Raw genomic sequence first — 16,856 nt, forward strand, 5'->3', positions numbered from 1 at the left:
TAATATGTTAACATGTTACATCTTCATACGCGTTTTCTTGTGTTGACATCCTCCTTCTTACAGTTTATCGAGCCACAAACATGTGTATGGAGGAAAAAGGGTTGGAAGACAGAGTTAGGGACATATGCACAGTTACAGAAATCAACATGGTTAGGTCTAACACGAGTCTACTACGTGTTGGACATATGGACAAACCTATTACAAGCTTTATATTGAGACTGGGCCTCCAGATAAAGACAAAGGCTCTTGATATTATTCATGGAAAATAAAAGAAATGTACAAAAGAAACACAAACTTGTAATATTCTCTCAGACTTTTCTTTCAGCTTTGCCTGTTTTTGAAATAATGGAACAATGTACCTCTTCTGGCCCCAAAAAGTAATTTGAATTGATTTATCTATGACATTTGGAGTGGGACATGGTGTTGCCGTGTCGGGCGTTACAGGCCCACTGGTTTGAAGCCATCAGAATTATCCATCCATCCATTTTCTATACACGCCAAATCAATTTCAGAGTCACCGTGCAAGTTTTTGGATGGTGGGAGGAAGACAGAGAACCCGGAGAACATTCAAACTCCACACAGAAAGGCCCCTGCAGGGACTGAAACCTGGAACCCTCTTGCTGTGGGACAACAGCGCTAACCAGCACACCACCGTACAGCACCCATCAGAATTACCTGAGTTGTAATTTCCTTGCATGCGAAAGCCTAATTTAACATCAAACACACATATGCACAATTTTAACTTAAGTTCTTGAAGGTTTCTTTCACCAACTTGCTAAGTGTCTTTCCAGCACTGGTTTTATTTTCAGAGTCAAACTGATGACAACTGACATGACTGAGTTCAGGCAGTCACGCTGTGGATTGGTAGCAAACGGAGGAAGAGGGAGCGAATGTTGGATTTCAGAAGCCTTCCCCGACAGTAATATATATATCAGCTTGCATGTCAGTGAAGGCCATATGACCTGTGACATTCCAGCTGAGGATATAGACGGGGTAATGTAGACACCTCTTCGTTACACTAGCCAACCGCGGAATGCGAATGCCAATATTCACCTCTGGAAACAAGCCCAACTAACTTTTGGCTTTTGTCACAAGGGCAGCACGAGTTCACACTGAAAGAGAGCATTCTGCGTCCTCAGAGACAGTTCTCTTGCCTTGAGTCAAGCATTCAAACCACCCAAATCATAATATGAATGGATTTAAAGAGAGCCGGTTAGACCGGTATAGAAAATATTGACACCATTCCTTGCTTAACATGGATTTAAACAAATATTTAAGTTATTTTAATAATGACTTGCTGGCTTAACTCTGATGCCCTGAAGATGTTTGGAGTTAAACCCCAAGTCCTAAGGCCTTATATGTCAGAGATCTCCGTCGCTTCGTTTCTAAGTGGCGACACATCTAGAGAGCAGACAAGAGTTTTTAATCCATATGTTCTTTGGCATTTGCTGTGATCCTGTTCCTTGTTTTCTCACGAGGTCAAATCCCAACACCGTTTGCTCTCTCGCAGCTTGCTTCTACACCCTGTCACCCATCAGTTAACTCTGTACTTCAAACCCCGCAGGGAGCCACATGAAAACAGGCCTCTCCACCTGTTGCTAATTGCCACCATGTCATTATAAGCTGCAATCTGACTAAATAATAGCTGCACGCTCAGTCAATCTAATAATGATCATATCAGCAATTTCTCAGAGTCAAGCCCTTTGGACCTTTGACCTTTTTTTTTTTTTAAGTGATCATCAAATACGTGCACAGTGGAGTCAGTTGCGTTTAATCCCTACATGCATTATGTTGCTGCCAACAGGACAGCTGCTGTCATTCACAGTATAACTCTATCACTGCATACAAAGAAGCTGTGAAGATAGTGTTATCTCTGGTGAAGCCAGAGGTCGCTTACTGAGAGATATATATCTACTGATCAATAAATCTAGACTTATATTAGAGAGCAAAGCTGATCAAAGCCAATACAAACGTTTTACCTCAACAAGATATATCTGCTGGATAATAACAACACAATACCATGACATTATCAGAGAATGAGCCTTTCCATTCAAAGTAATCCACAGACTTTTGGATACAACCTTCTGGATTACTAAAAAAGTAAAATGTTATCCATGTAAAGAATAAATGTTCCCGAATATAGCCTACAACTTTCTAGACAGATTTTTGCTGTCTCAAACTGACCCATTTGGCTTTCGTGCCCACTGCACAGAAATCTGAGTACATTACATGTGAAAATGATATGGAGAATATTCCATCCAACTCGTGAGGGACCAGGGGAGCTATTATCATATTAATAACACCAGCGGAACCTTTAAAATCACAGATATCTTTGAAAGCTCATGTTCAAAATGCCTGCAGTATCATGATAATTGTGTCTATATACACACACACACACTGGTATATCAACCAATGAGACAGTACAATCTGAGGAAAGGAAGTTCTCATCTTTAACCTTGCTTCACCTTTTAAATACTATGGAAAATACAGAGTCCTGGCCAAGTAGTCACACGGGCTCACTTGGTGAAAGAAACTCAAAACCGACACCTTCTGTCCAAGAACATGAGACTTAAGACACACAGACACACTCGGGGGAAGAGGCAGACAACGGAAATGCCCACATCTTTACGCAACACGCATGTTCTAAACCTAAAAAATATTATTTTCAAACATCTACCTAAAAGGCGGGATGACACCGTTAAGAATGTCAGTGGATAAAGCAGCGAGGAAAGCATCCAACTTCATTTGTAAATACAATTTATTTTGTTAAAGTAAATAAAGAATATTCAAAACTATTTATGGAATATGCAAACCAACTGACATTAACACCCTAAAACCGCAGCCTTATGGTCCCCATCCCTGTTAAAATCTGCACTCGTCCCATCCTTTCAATAAGACTTTTAGATGCACTGTTGACAGGGTCTAAAATGAACACCGTTCTTCACGTCCTCCACCGTGTCCAAAGACCTGCTTGCCTGTGTGGAGCCAGGCTGTCTCCATAGTCCCAACTTGTTAAGAGGGGCAACATGGATTAAGCAGAGAAATGGTTGGGCATGAGCATCCACAGCATCATAGTATCGCAGTATCTTGCCCTTCTGCCATGAAGACATGGGCTAAATATAAAACTTTGCTCCTGTGGGAGTAGACATAATGGGGGGTGGGAAGATTGCAAAGTGTCCACACAGGACATTACAGCCATGGGCCTCAAGGAGATGAGTGTTGACTTAGCAGGTGGGGACATGAGATCATAATGATGTTCATTCACAGTTGTCATTGTCATAACTAAAGACTTTTTGATGCTGTAACACACCGATCTGCCACCTTTCCAACGCAAACAAAAGCATGCTTGGTCATACACACATGTACAAACACAGCTGTCAATATTCCATTTTAACTGTGACTTGAGCTCAGTTACACATCCATTCCAATGATAACTGTGACTCTTTGGCAGAGCAACACATTATTTTGACTGCCAACATTACCCCAAACATAAATTAAAGCTTTAGAGAAATTACAAATATAAGCTTCGTGACTTGACAGATTCCTGTCATGTCACCACTAAATGAGAGGGGGCGAGGGAACCAAATCCTTTGGCTATAGAAAATAGCCCGCCACCTTAAAAATCAGGAAGATGTCCAATTAGTCGGTTTCATTCCAAGAAAGGGAAACGTAAAAATAAACTCACCACCAGAGCAACAAAACGCAAATAATCATCAAAGCCATTCCGAACTTGCAAGTGAAACCAGTCATTCTGCAGTCTGTCAGGAAACTTTTCTACTTTCAAGTTAATGCAGGGGCCATCATGGATGACAACACGAGCAGGCAGGTGGCGCGTTACCTTACACAATAGCAAAAATATTTCCAAAGAATCCTCGAGACTTGGGGAAAAAATAAAGTCTTCCGTTAAGTCCAACACCGAGAACGTAATACTGCCCTTCTGGCAGCCGGCGCTGGGCTGCAGGACAGCTGTTGCTGACGCAGAGCGGCGTCCTGCACTGAAACTAGAGGAGTTGCTCCAGGTAGGAGCAGATCAGACCTTTGACACGTCGGCAGAGGATTTGCCCTCCGTTCCCACACAGCTGGTCGCTCGTGGGGTTAGGATTCCATCGGTCAAGCGCATTTACAGCTTTCTTGTTACAAAGTCAAAAGCCGGTATGATCCAGATCACCGAAGAGACCCGGGCCAGCTGACTGCCACAGGGTCTGAAAGCGCAGAGTCCTCACACCTGAAAGTGTTTAGCTGATGCTCATACAAGATCCTATAAGACGTTGGCCCTGCAGCTTATTTATGATGGGATTTATTTTCCCAGCTCAAACTGCATTAGACTCGGAATTAATATCATACATTTATATGGGATAAAGAAACAGTAGCGCATAAAGAAATTAGTTAATAAATTACATAAAATAACAGGCGACATGTATAAAATTTATTTGCAATGTAAAAAAAACTGCAAATACATAAGACAAACAGAGCCCATAAAACAGTGGTAATAAAAGCAAAATATATTGACAGAAGTAGTCATAGTATATGCATTAGACACTAATTAAAATGTCTTTATAATCGCTTAAAATCTAGGAGGGGAACCAGCAAATTTCTGTTTGTTGGTACAGAGTTTAACATGTAAGCTGATGCAATCGTATACAATTTGATTATTCAAGGTAGCATCTGCTGAGTTTTCAAAATCTGTAACATAGAGATACAGCATTAAGTCCCCCCAAGAGATTTGTTTTGCAGCCAAACAGATAACATCCATGCAACAACATAAAATATACTAAAACATGTTTTAAAAATCCCAACTAATGCTAAAAAGGTTAAAACTGCAACAACATGTTAGTTGTTACATTTAAAATGCATTGGTTTAACACCCTCAATCCATCAGTCCAAACATTATCTTTTGCTTATGTGTGATGCTCGGTGGCTTTTCACATGTTGAAGTAATCCATTGGGAATAGGAAAACTATACTCCAAAATAGAGCTTTAATGACATAATTTTACCTGAACCTTCAAAGATATAAAAAGCAATAAAATTTATTAATTATATTATACGCAGTTGTGCTAATTCAGATATTACCATCATTGAAAACTGTAAAAAGATTGTCTTATTTTGCATAACTGTGCACTGTTCCTTCTTTGTTTTGAACTATTAGATAGTGAACAGGCATCATTTTTCACCATTTCAGTTAGGCTTTTTGTACTTAAATAGTTGCAAAAAAGTGTTCTGTACCTACAATATAATTTGTGATTGGACAACACAATTAAGTCTCAGAGCTTTTCTAATGAAAATTGCACATACACACACACACATACTGTTTAAGTAGCCAGCTGCAGCCAGCAAACCGGTTTTGAGGATTGAAATAGTTTAGTCTTAGTTTCGGTCAAGACATTAATGTGTTTGATGTCTGACAAACAAATTTGTGTAAGCAGTTGGAATAGCTGAAATTCCCACTCCGCTTTAAACTTATGATAAACTTAAGTTTAATTTTAAACAGGCCTGTCTTCCTGTTTTGCAACCAAAAGATGTTCTGCCTATGAAACACAACCACAAGATGGCAGTATGACACCAGAAGTGGATATTTCTAAATCCAAACTGTAATATTTGTTTAATAACTCTTGGTTTCTCTTTGCTAGATGCAAATTTTGCTAGATGCAAAGACACATTGAAAAAAAAAGTGAACACAATGTTGAAATAATAGCACTTCATGCTGCACATTGTAATGAAAGAAATTGGAGACCTTTAGGGCCCATACGTGCACCTAAAATATATTTTGCTTTGGCTTACAAATGGAAGAAAGACAAATTGTGACTCTGGAGTATAGCAGGAAGATCAGATTATTCACAACTTCCCTCGTAAAGGGTCAAATTTCTTATTTAAGTTTATTAAAAGTATGTATTTACATTGAGAGACGCACGTATGCATCAGTGAATCTTGCACAATCCGAGTGAGGCAGTCCTGTTGATATGAAGGCTATATTTGGCCGAAAGGTGTGTAATATGATTATACAAGGAAAATGATATCTGTGATTACAAATGTTAACTGGGTGTCATCTGTTTCTTGGAAACAGAGCCTGCTGCAATTTTCCCACCTTCTCCTTTCCCATGTGAGCAAACTGGCCTGGTTTCAGGACACGATGCACAGCAGGTGAAATTATACCAGCTATCAGAGTTAACTGGCGCACATGGTTTATTAATACAGCAGTAGATTGCTTAATGGCACATTTGTCATTTGGTTTTCCAGCATTCTGTCACATTGTATAAAGTCAGGGATTACTGCCAAAAAATGTAGGTACTTATTAAGATCCAATGATGAGGATCTGAGGAGAAAATATGATTTCAAAAGTCCATATGCATGAACTTCATTAAAACAGATGTGCATTTCTGTTGCAAAACTGTTGAAGGAACCAAATAATCATTTAAAATATTGTTTATTAATAATTCAATTTAGGAAAGTGTGAAGAAAGGAAGAGAGGCTGTAATAATATGATGCAAGGCTGAGGATAATACTTACAGTTGTGTATGTATTTTCAGTGTGACTTTTGGATGAATATATAAACTGGGAAAGCCATGTGTAATTGATCATGTTATAATTAAGAGATTATATCAGATTTTTCTATTCTTAATGCTCCTCTTTCTGTCATAGATGTTTATAATTTGTTTGACGTTTATCTGTAAAACTGATATTGAAAATCATACACTAAAATTTGTTCAACATATATAATTCAACACTATAATGACAATAGTAATATACTAGTTTAAAAGAATCTCTGCAATACTATAATTTCCTATTTAATAAAGTTTTAATTCGTAATCTTTTTCATTTTAATGTTAGCATGAAGTAGGAACTAGTTTAATATATTGCAGGGAGCTTTAATGGTGTGGGACCGTTACCATGGAGACGCCACCGCTATACACAAAATAAGGTTAGTCTTCTTGCTCATGTTTTGGTTAAATTTGAGTTAAACTGTAGAGGGGATTTTTACAGTTAATTATGACCGAAATACAACAGAAAACGTAAAAAACAATTCAAATAAAAAAAAAAAACAACTAGCTTTTGTTTCCTCCAGTTAACCGTCGCTAACTGACGCCGTTTTTTTTTGGTTTTTTTTTTGCATTTGATGACAGAGCGTCTTGCGGCATAAATAAACTCAAAATTTAAGTGGTGTAAAATACGTTTATCGGGCGCATGGTTAATGCAGGTTGTTTTGCAGGTATTTGAGCGGAAAATGGACTCGGAGTATATAAGGAAACATCTGGGGAAATGTCTGGCGGAAGGACTTGCTGAAGTGGCTGAGCAGCGACCTGTGGACCCCATCCAGTATCTGGCTCATTGGCTTTACAAATACACCTCTAATGCTGAGTACCAGAAAGAGGTAAGCTGCCGTTTGGGTTTCTTGTCAGCAGGGCGCAGCATTAGACCCCACATTTCATATGAGGCAACTTCACCTTCACAGTATTTCCTAATTCTATGCTCAGATGGCTTGCTTTCTGTTTGTATGCTTCATTTGTCCAATATAAGTTCTACTGTACAATGAACAGCACACCCTGGAACTTTGAAAGATACCACTGATTTGAAGGTGGGGCAAACAAAGCCCTTTCTTTTAAAAAAAAAAAAATAAGGCAAGCACTTCATCATTCACATTGTATGACAAGAGATTACAGATATGTTTCTTATGATAATAATCAACTGGTTTCAGCAGCTAATGAATCAACTGATCACTTAGTACTTCAGCTATATGAAGTTATAGGATGATTTGTAACTCAGATTTTGTTTTCAAGATACTGTAAGGAAATAGCTTCAGGGTGTCTTGTAAATGAAGTTCTCAGGCACAAATAATGAAGCACACGATTCTACCCACCATGGGGTGATTTTCCCAGTGGGAAATGTTGCTACTAGCCGTTATACTGCCAGTACGACAGCTCGTCTGCTTATTCCTCTGTTTTTGCTGCCACCATGTTAAAACCCTGATCTACAAACAGGTTTTGAGAGCTGTTGAAGGATAACAGAGGCTTACACAATCTAAGCTCATGCGGCTGCGGGATTTAAGCTTGTAGGGTCTGTGGCAACAAAAACCCTGTCACCTTTTACCTTTAGTTCAGTAACAGCTAACAGAATCCTGCATGGCTGGAGACCTATGGTTGCCTCAGGCTTCTAAGACACTTAAAGTCAAAACATTAAAATTTTACAGTTCTTAAATGGTGTCAGTTACAGATGTCAAACTTTCAGTTAAAAAGAGAGCTAAAACATTTGATGGTGGCCCTTCACTTCGAATTAAAACGCATCCCTGCATCACTTCTTTGTCTGCAGAAAAAGGCTAGTTTGGCTCTTCTGGAGCAGGAGCAGACCAGAGCCAGGGAAGAGGCATTACACCAGAAGAAGCAGCAGGAGGCCTTGGAAGACTCTAAAAAAGTATGATGTGGCACAAAATCCATCCATCAGTCTCAGTTTGTGTTTTAATTCAGACTTTGAGCATAAAAAGTCATATTTACATATTTTAATACACATCATTCAAATATTTTTTGTTCAAATGATGTCATTTTATTCTTATTTCTTGTCTGCTAATTTCCGCATTTCATTTATGTTATAAAGTGTCTTACTTGCAAATAATATCTAAGAAAGGTCTGCAACAGCATATTAACAACAACATGCATGTCTCTGAGAAGCCCACAGTGTCTGAAACACCTACAGCAACCATAACAGAAGCTACACAGGTTGATAAACCTGTAAAAGAAGAAAAATCTACCACTCCCAATCCAGAAAACCAGGAGGGCACAGACGAACACCAACCTGCAGCACAGAAAAATGACCGTGAACGTGAGGTGACAAAAACTTGTTCTCAAATCTGCTTGCTTCTGGAAGGGGTGAAATTAGTCAATTTTCTTTGGTCTTTCCTTCTGATCTATGATTGTCACTGAGGTGTTTTTTGGTGTTGGGGAAAAAAAGTGCCAAGCTCAAAGTGAAACTGTGCATGACTCCATAACTGAACGTAATGATTTAAGGAAGAAGAGAAAGCAGACGTGGAGCCAAGTGCCGATCGTGTTGAAGAGAATCCTGAGGAAACGGCAAACATCGGTCAAAAAGAAGTGATAGAAGGTGACCCAGAGGAGGAAAAGGTGACGCAACATTTTGTGGTCAAGTCATATCCCCTTTTGCATCATATTTATGAAGAGTTTGCTCTGAAAAACACTTAATTTAGATCAGATCATCAAAAAGAGATTGTATAATGTCTGCTTATGTGACACTGCGGTGAGTTAATTATTCAGTTTTACGTGTGCTCCACAGGTGGCTGATCGATCTGAAAGTGCTGAGCCTGAGGAAACGGACACGATGCGATCTCCCAGACAAGAGGCCAGTGATTTAAGATCAAATGAGACGGAGGACCTACATAACGAACAAAGCGCTCATACCTTTGACTCTCCAGACACAGAGAAGGTGATGCAGATGAAATACACTTTGTGTGATGGAGATAGTGGATTTCAGCGTGAGGATTCAGTTTGCCAAATATTCATATTGTGGATGAGGAGACGCAGGAGCCAGTGCAAGAAAAGGTTAGGGACAGAGTGGAGAGGAACGTTAGGAGCAAAGGGAGCCAGGGCTGAAGTTCATAGGCCAGACGAGGACGAGAGAAGAATAACCAAAGAGAAGAAAGATGGGACTGAAAGACTGAGAGAAGGGAAAGAGACAGGATAATTGTGCTTTATAATCTTATATACCACTTTTCTACGCTTCACTACAAGGTTGATGAAGAAGCGAGTGACAAACCTGAAGACTCCATCCAAGCAGAGTCGGCCTCTGCTCCACAGACTGAGGACCTGAAAACAGAGAAGACTCTTCCAAATAAAGAAGAAGAAGAAGAGCAGATGACAGAATCTGAACAGGAGACACAGCACTCCAGTCCCCCTCTTCATCAGAACCAGGAAAAGGTGGCTGGTCATTTATCTGCTGAATCTTTATCTTCTCTAAAAGGCAGAATATTTCACTTCTTATTCTTTGCTAATGTTCGACATATTAATGAGCAGAACTGGGCCAGAGGAAGCAGCAGGTGTTCAGTTTGAGAACCACAGATCTGCTCAGAAACTCCAGCTACAAGACATTATTTGATCGCCAGAACATTTCTAGACCCCTCATCTCAGGAGACAGATGAGTGACACCACCGATAGCTCGACTCCTGGTGATGTAACAACGCGGAGCCAGAGAGTTGAAAGCAAGGCTCCCAGCATAGGGCAGACTGAGGGCCAACTGGTAAACCGTAAAAACCTCCACAGTGACGGACAATAGAATTTATTTTCATGGTGCAAAGAAAAAAAACTGAAATATATTTTCACCAAGATGAAAGATTTTCATGATCTAATCCACTACATTTCTGCTCATCAAAAAAAAAAAAAGGCTGATTAAGAAGAAGAAACTGGTCAACCTGAGGACTCCATCCGAGCAGGTTCGGCTTCAGCTCCACAGAGCGAGGAGCTAAACACAGAGGCGACAATTCTTAATGATGAACAAGCACGACAGACCCCAAACAAGTTCGCCCCTTCCTCAAGACCAAGAAAAGGTGTCTTGAGGAAGGGGCGAACCGGTTCAGTCTTCTGACATTTTCTCCTTTAAAATGTACAATATTTAACTTTTTTAGACCCACTGATGAGAAAATGTCTGTTCAGAACCTAGAAGCAGATATACAAAGACAACTGTGAAATGCTTAACCCGTGTTTTTCCGGCCACCTCATCTCAGGAGGCAGAAGGGCAACACGTGAGTGACACCACTGATAGCTCGGCTCCAGCAAAGAGTGACCCAGAGGGAACGGTGCACAGCGACAGACCTGTGAGTCAACAAAGGGAACCTTAAAAAGTCCCCGGAAGACTGATAACAAACGGCAGACACTGAAAACAGTTTTTAGCTGCGAGAAATTCGTAATTAAGCTCTGTGTTGTTTTTCAGGAGGAAGAAACGGAAGCAGACCATACTTGATCAAGCCTGTGGGGTCTATCGGCCACTGATGAATGCTTTTAGATGCTTTTTAAAAACATCATAACCTCAGTGTGTGTGTAGTCGTCACATTACTTGTAAATGTGCAAATAAAAAAAAATAATTAAAAAATCTAATATCTCACTCTTTTGTTTGGAGTATCTTCATGCTCACTTTTTCCAGAAACATGTTGTTGAAACGTTCAAAACTATATTCAGAATGGGTGTATATGCTGAGATTGTTCGTTATAGAGTCAAGTATCTTTAGGCAAACGGTCTGTTCTCTGTGCGCGTGCACGAGAGGCCGGTTTCCACATCAGTTGTGAAGTTTCCCACTAGAACACAGTTCAATTCCAAACTTGTTGAAATGCTGGAAATCCTGCTGCTACTCACACGTTGAACTGAGATTAAACGTAATTACAGAGAGACTTTCTCCGCAGGAAGAACATGAATTTACAACAAATCTCAAACATTACACCTATTAACTTGAATCTGATAACAGGATCATTCCTGTTGTCCTCTGATTAAAGTCCTTTACACCCACTGCTGAGATTGGTAGTTTGACTCCTGATTTCCTGCAACAGAGACGAATTACAAAGCGTTTTCATCAGGTTTTTTTGTTGTTGTGTTACCTTGAAACAACGCTGTTATGTCTGATATTTGGTAGGGTGACGCTGCGGTTTCCAGCCTGCTCAGTGACCTTTGAACTAGAGGAACGCCAACCTCGCTGCATTACAATATGCCTGCTGTTGAATTTTTCAGGATCTGTCGTCGTCCTCTCGATGATTAGATTAGATGGCGGCTGGGTCAACATGACACAGCTGCTTTTAATCAGGCTGTCTGATCTGTATCTCGGTTCAAAAGAGGGCTGGGCCTAAGAAACACTTGGGAGGTCGAACCGAGCTGGAATTCAAATGCGCGCTCAGTCGCGGTGCAGTCAGCGCTGTTGTGTGTTTGTGCAACAGAGGAAATAAGATGCAGTAAAGTAACACGGGCTGAAATACAGAATTTACCATGGGAGTAGTAGGCGACGCGCTGACTACTGTCGGTGGTTTCATTACTGGGTTTCTTAACTTCTTCACTGACATCTTTCTGACACCCCCGCTGAAAGCCACTCTGAAACATTTGGAGGAGACCGAACTCAAAAACTTGACAGGAGGTAAGTCGCATCTGCTCGTTGTGTCAAATCGGCTTCATTAACTAATATAAGGAGTGCGTATATTACTTTCTAGATGCGTGTGGATGTGTTGAAAGGAGCCATTGTGTTGCTGGAATTTGAAATGCACTTGATCTCTTCCACAACTCTCACCCTTTGGCTCTGCCTCCTTCCCCAGAAATAAAGACTTTTAAGGCCAAGTCCCTGTGGGACAGGACTGGAGCTGTTATCATGGCAGTGCGGCGTCCTGGATGATTTTTGTGCAGAGAGGTAATGTTTGCAGTATGTTCAGTGTCTGAGAAAACTTTGGCTATAAATGACCTAATGGAATATTTTAGTGGCTGAATAAAAATGGGTTAATCCTAGCACCTTGTTAATTCCCTCCCAAGGCTTGATTGAAATCAAAGGGTGTTTTTCTTGTCCTGTGTGGTATTATTTTTAAGCCCTGACCCAAAATTCAGTCTTTCTTGGGATGTTTGGATGACACTGGTTGTCCTACATCTGCAGTAGTCCTTCCAACGTTTTTGTCCTTGAACTCGAGGGGGTGTGGTTTCCTAAACACCAGATATGGCTCAACTCTGCATTTTCTTTAGACCTTTATTCCCCACCGAACCCTCATAACACTTGCTTTAGCCCATGCTGAACCCAGCTTCACACATTCAGGACCAAATCTGGCTCATAACCCCAGTAAGGTCCCGATCGTGCGCCTCATCCCATGTCTGGCCAACATGAAACTGCAATGCAGTGACATAGCCATAAGTGCAAAAAGTTGACCAGGTTGGCCCCAAATCTGTCTGGGATCTTCACTACACTTTACTTATTATGAGTGTTGGCAATCTTTTCTCTTTTTTTTTTTTTAAGATGACTTTAATGCCTTTCAAAAATAATCTTCACAATTTAAGAGTATTTATAACCATAACAACACTATCCAGTATCTGAAATGTCAAACTTTAAGGGGAAAAGAATGAAACCAATGTAATCAAGCATCTGCAACTGTAGTGTTGAAGCAGGTAGCTGAGAAATTGGTTTAAAAACATGTGGTGGGCTCTTCTGTTTCTTGGCTACAGGAGGCTGCAGAGCTGTCCTCTCTGAAACCCCAGCTGGACCGGCTCGGGGTCCCTCTGTATGCTGTGGTGAAGGAGGACGTCGGCACCGAGCTCCAGAACTTCAGACCATACTTCAAGGGGGAGATTTTCTTGGATGAAAAGGTAAACTTCTCGACTTCTTTCAAAAATTCCTAAATGAATTGACCTATTTATAAGGCCACTTTGCCCTGGAGAGGTTTCCTTTGAGTTAAAGGAACTCTTATCCTCAGACCAGATTCAGCCAGTTTTTCCAGAAAAAATTCTTGAAGCCACACTGAAGTCATTCAGTGTCTGAGCAAAATTGATTTGGATCTGCATGGCTGATTCAAGGGTTCTGCTTTGCTCGCAGAGGCGGTTTTATGGGCCCCGTCAGCGGAGGATGGGGCTCCTGGCGTTCATGCGTGTTGGGGTGTGGCTGAACGGCCTGAGGGCCTTTAGGAAAGGCTTCATGGGAAACGTCTTCGGAGAGGGCTTTGTCCTTGGTGGGGTCTTCGTCATCGGCCGAGGGCAGCAGGTAAAAGTTATTTTATTCGAAGCAGCAATAATTAACTGAACAGTCATAGTAGGCATACATGGAAGTTTAAAATGTATGTGTTTTGTTTTTGTCCTTCAGGGAATATTTCTGGAACACAGAGAGATGGAGTTTGGCGATAAAGTGAATATTTCAGAGGTCCTCCAAGCTGCCAGAAGAGTACCACATGAACATTAGAAAGGAAGTTATTTTTGAAACCCCCTGTGATTTAAGAATCTCTTAACTGACCTGTTTGATCAGTTAACCTTTCATCTTTCACACAACTTTTTCAACCATTTCAATGGCCTGTTTGACCTGCAGTAGAGAAGTACAAGACAAGTGAAATTGTTAAAGCGCTGATCTTTGGGGAAACCAGGGTGCATTTTGTATGGCTGTGTTCATAAGGCTTTGGGTGTGTTCATGACGGTCTGTCTTTAAACTCGACAGAGGAAGCAGACCTGATCTCGAACACCCAGTTTCCTGTGTTACTCAGTGATGCTGCTGTGCTGCCTTGGGATCCATGAGACTGTGACCTTTAGAACAATAAAACTAGTCTTTGTGCTTTTCAGGCTGTTTGTTTTATTACTGACTGTATAAATGAAGTACAGATGATGAAAGCCATCTGAATTCCTCTGGTCGGTGGAACTATTTAAACAATTAGTCTGGTTTCCTGCAGGGGAAAGCTTATTTAATGTTCTTATTACCATAACATAGATGCAATATGTTCATAATTTCACGAGAATGATCTCAGTTAGAATTGGATTAAAGAACAATGCTGGTTGCCCACTCGTTTCCTTTGTTAGAATGTAGCCAAAAATCAGCTCAGGGGAACTTATGTATCTTCACCATTTCAAAGTGAAATGAGGTGTTTTAGGGAAATAAAACTTGAAAGAGAAAATCTCACTTTCTTCTTTTGAACATTTAATCAAATACTCAGAAGCAAAAGCACCAAGTTCAACGCACTTAAGGAGGCTTCAAGCCATACCTGTGGTTTGGTGGTGTCTAGTGCTTGCTCACATAAAACTGCTGTATTTGTATAATTCACTGAAATGTGTTTAGACTTAAAGAAGTTCCTGTTTTTTGTGGGCTACTGTATCAAACCAGAAATGCCAGTGATGACGTCAACATTAGCTGAAAAAACAGAAGTTTTTCTTCTGCTAAAACATCTGACTCAGTCATGGTTCTGCTCTCAATTTAAGGAAAAGGTCAACCTGACCTCTTCCTGCACGTTTTCATAAAATCTCATAGTTCTGTTAAGATTACTTGTTGTAATCTAAAAGTGGGACGCAAGGGGCGACAATCAAGCTTGGATCAGGTGTAGTTTGGTAGGAGTACTGTACGTTACAGTCTAAGATAAGGTTGAACTTTGTATATTCTGAGGTCTTCAGTCTGTTAGAATGAGTGTCACATCATTGATTTATGCATCTATGAACTATTCATATATTTTCTACTGCTCTTGTGGTTATGGTAAGTGACTCAAGCTCGGACTGACTATATTTTTTAGTCTTTTACCCCTAAATCAGACTTAAAATATCAGATCTTTACCAGCAGATGGAGCTGTTCATTTGTTGGGAAATCAGATATGATCAGAATCCCCAGAACAGCAGCTCAGCCCAATCGTTAGCTATTGCTTATAGCTAATCTGTGTGCTAGAAACACGTCATCCAAAGTTTAAATAGACGAAATGTGCTTTTGTTTGCAGTTTATGTGATTATGCAAATGGGATGATGGCAAAAGATCAGATGGTGAGAGAGGGGCACCCTGTGTGATCCTTGTGCAGTGAGGTATATTAGTTGTTTGTATTGATAAGATATACAGTTACCCTGTTTCTGCATTCAGCATAATTGCAACTGAAATGTCAGTTTAGGTGCCTTGAATGTGAAAATACAGTTGATGTTGGATCATTAGAGCAGTTGCAGAAGAGAAACTAAAACTTGAAAACAGGATACATCTGTCGCTTCTGTTTCTGTGCGTCTCTCATGCGTCAAACAGAACCAACATCTGTCACCACGGGTTATGGCTTATATTGTTTAGTTTTGTCAACATCAGACGGCATGCAGTGACAAAGCAGATGCAACTTGTGTCTTAATGTATTTTTAGGGTGGGGGGACAGTAATGGGTGGGTCATAAGGCCAGATGTGGTGCTCTGAATTTTTTTTTTTACCACAAGTAAGAGGAGACAGTTGAAACAGTTGATGGTTTGTCACTTCACCTCTATCTCTGTTCTCAGTTAGGAAAGCTGAGTTCGAGGAATATAGTTTTTTTTTTTTTTTTTTTAGATGAGAGAACAAGAAAAAACAGTTTAAGAGCTGCGGTGAGGTTCGCTGTTGATTGAGGGGACCACAGGGTGATCTATGAAGGCTCTGACTCCAGATTAGATTAAGACAAAAAATGGCACTTTGATTATAACTTACATACCACCTTCTATATAACACAAAGCTTTCAAAGGCTGTTGTAATAAAAGATTAAAAATGACTGTTTTGAGATGTAAGGGAAAATAAATCCTGTGATTGCCAGATTTACACGAGTGGCTCCCAGTGACTTCTAAAATCAGGCAGTCGGTTCACATCATTTGTGAGCATATCTACCCATTTTTTCCCTTCTAATATGGTTTCCTTTGAATAATCTTTCAGAGTGTTTCTGTATTCATCTTGTAACCCTGCAGTTGATCTATGGACTCCTCTGCCTAGAGGCCCTCACTTTAAGTTAAGATTCACTAAGGGAACTCACTGCTGAAGTAAGATATGGATCATCTCAAACACGGTTTAATGTGTAAAGGGGAAATTATTTGATTATAAAATGGGAAAGAGATTGTTAATGCCTGTTCCTTATTTCTCTAAAAGGGTACAGAGGTTTAGAAGCAGTAAAAGTCCTTCTTACTCAGAAAATACTACTGGAGAGGAATATCAAGGAATTTGTTGACAAAACAAATGTTTCATACATCCTGAAGGATCCATTTTTTATATTTACTAAGAAAAATAAATGAATAAAACTTGGATAAAAGTCTGGACTAAGCAGTTCTTGGCATTTTATTTTTGCCCAAACATTTTGTTTTATTTTCCATGCCGTTGCAGTCTTGTTTTCATGATGGTTTGCAGCTAAACCATTGAGGAGACAGACACGATGCTGAAAATATCAATGTTACAGCAAA

General features: G+C 40.1%; 1 protein-coding gene, 1 long non-coding RNA gene and 1 pseudogene across 2 annotated transcripts; all 3 read left to right on the forward strand.

Annotated features, from left to right (window-relative positions):
- Positions 1-7,220: 7,220 nt before the first annotated feature.
- dydc2 (DPY30 domain containing 2) lies at positions 7,221-10,139 on the forward strand. Its single transcript, XM_072373983.1, has 7 exons — positions 7,221-7,367; positions 8,303-8,404; positions 8,659-8,814; positions 8,995-9,108; positions 9,278-9,427; positions 9,733-9,925; positions 10,015-10,139. The coding sequence occupies exons 1-7, from the start codon at positions 7,221-7,223 to the stop codon at positions 10,137-10,139; spliced, it is 987 nt and encodes a 328-aa protein (XP_072230084.1).
- A 250-nt stretch (positions 10,140-10,389) lies between these two features.
- Positions 10,390-11,072, forward strand: LOC140278908 (uncharacterized). The gene is made up of 3 exons (XR_011909224.1): positions 10,390-10,544; positions 10,722-10,811; positions 10,928-11,072. It is a non-coding gene; the product is annotated as an uncharacterized lncRNA (long non-coding RNA).
- A 634-nt stretch (positions 11,073-11,706) lies between these two features.
- On the forward strand, positions 11,707-14,273 carry LOC140278660 (peroxiredoxin-like 2A; annotated as a pseudogene).
- Positions 14,274-16,856: the final 2,583 nt, after the last annotated feature.

This window comes from Leuresthes tenuis, unplaced genomic scaffold (genome assembly GCF_036924035.1).
Source record: "Leuresthes tenuis unplaced genomic scaffold, fLeuTen1.0.hap1 SCAF_20, whole genome shotgun sequence".
Lineage (NCBI taxonomy): Eukaryota > Metazoa > Chordata > Actinopteri > Atheriniformes > Atherinopsidae > Leuresthes > Leuresthes tenuis.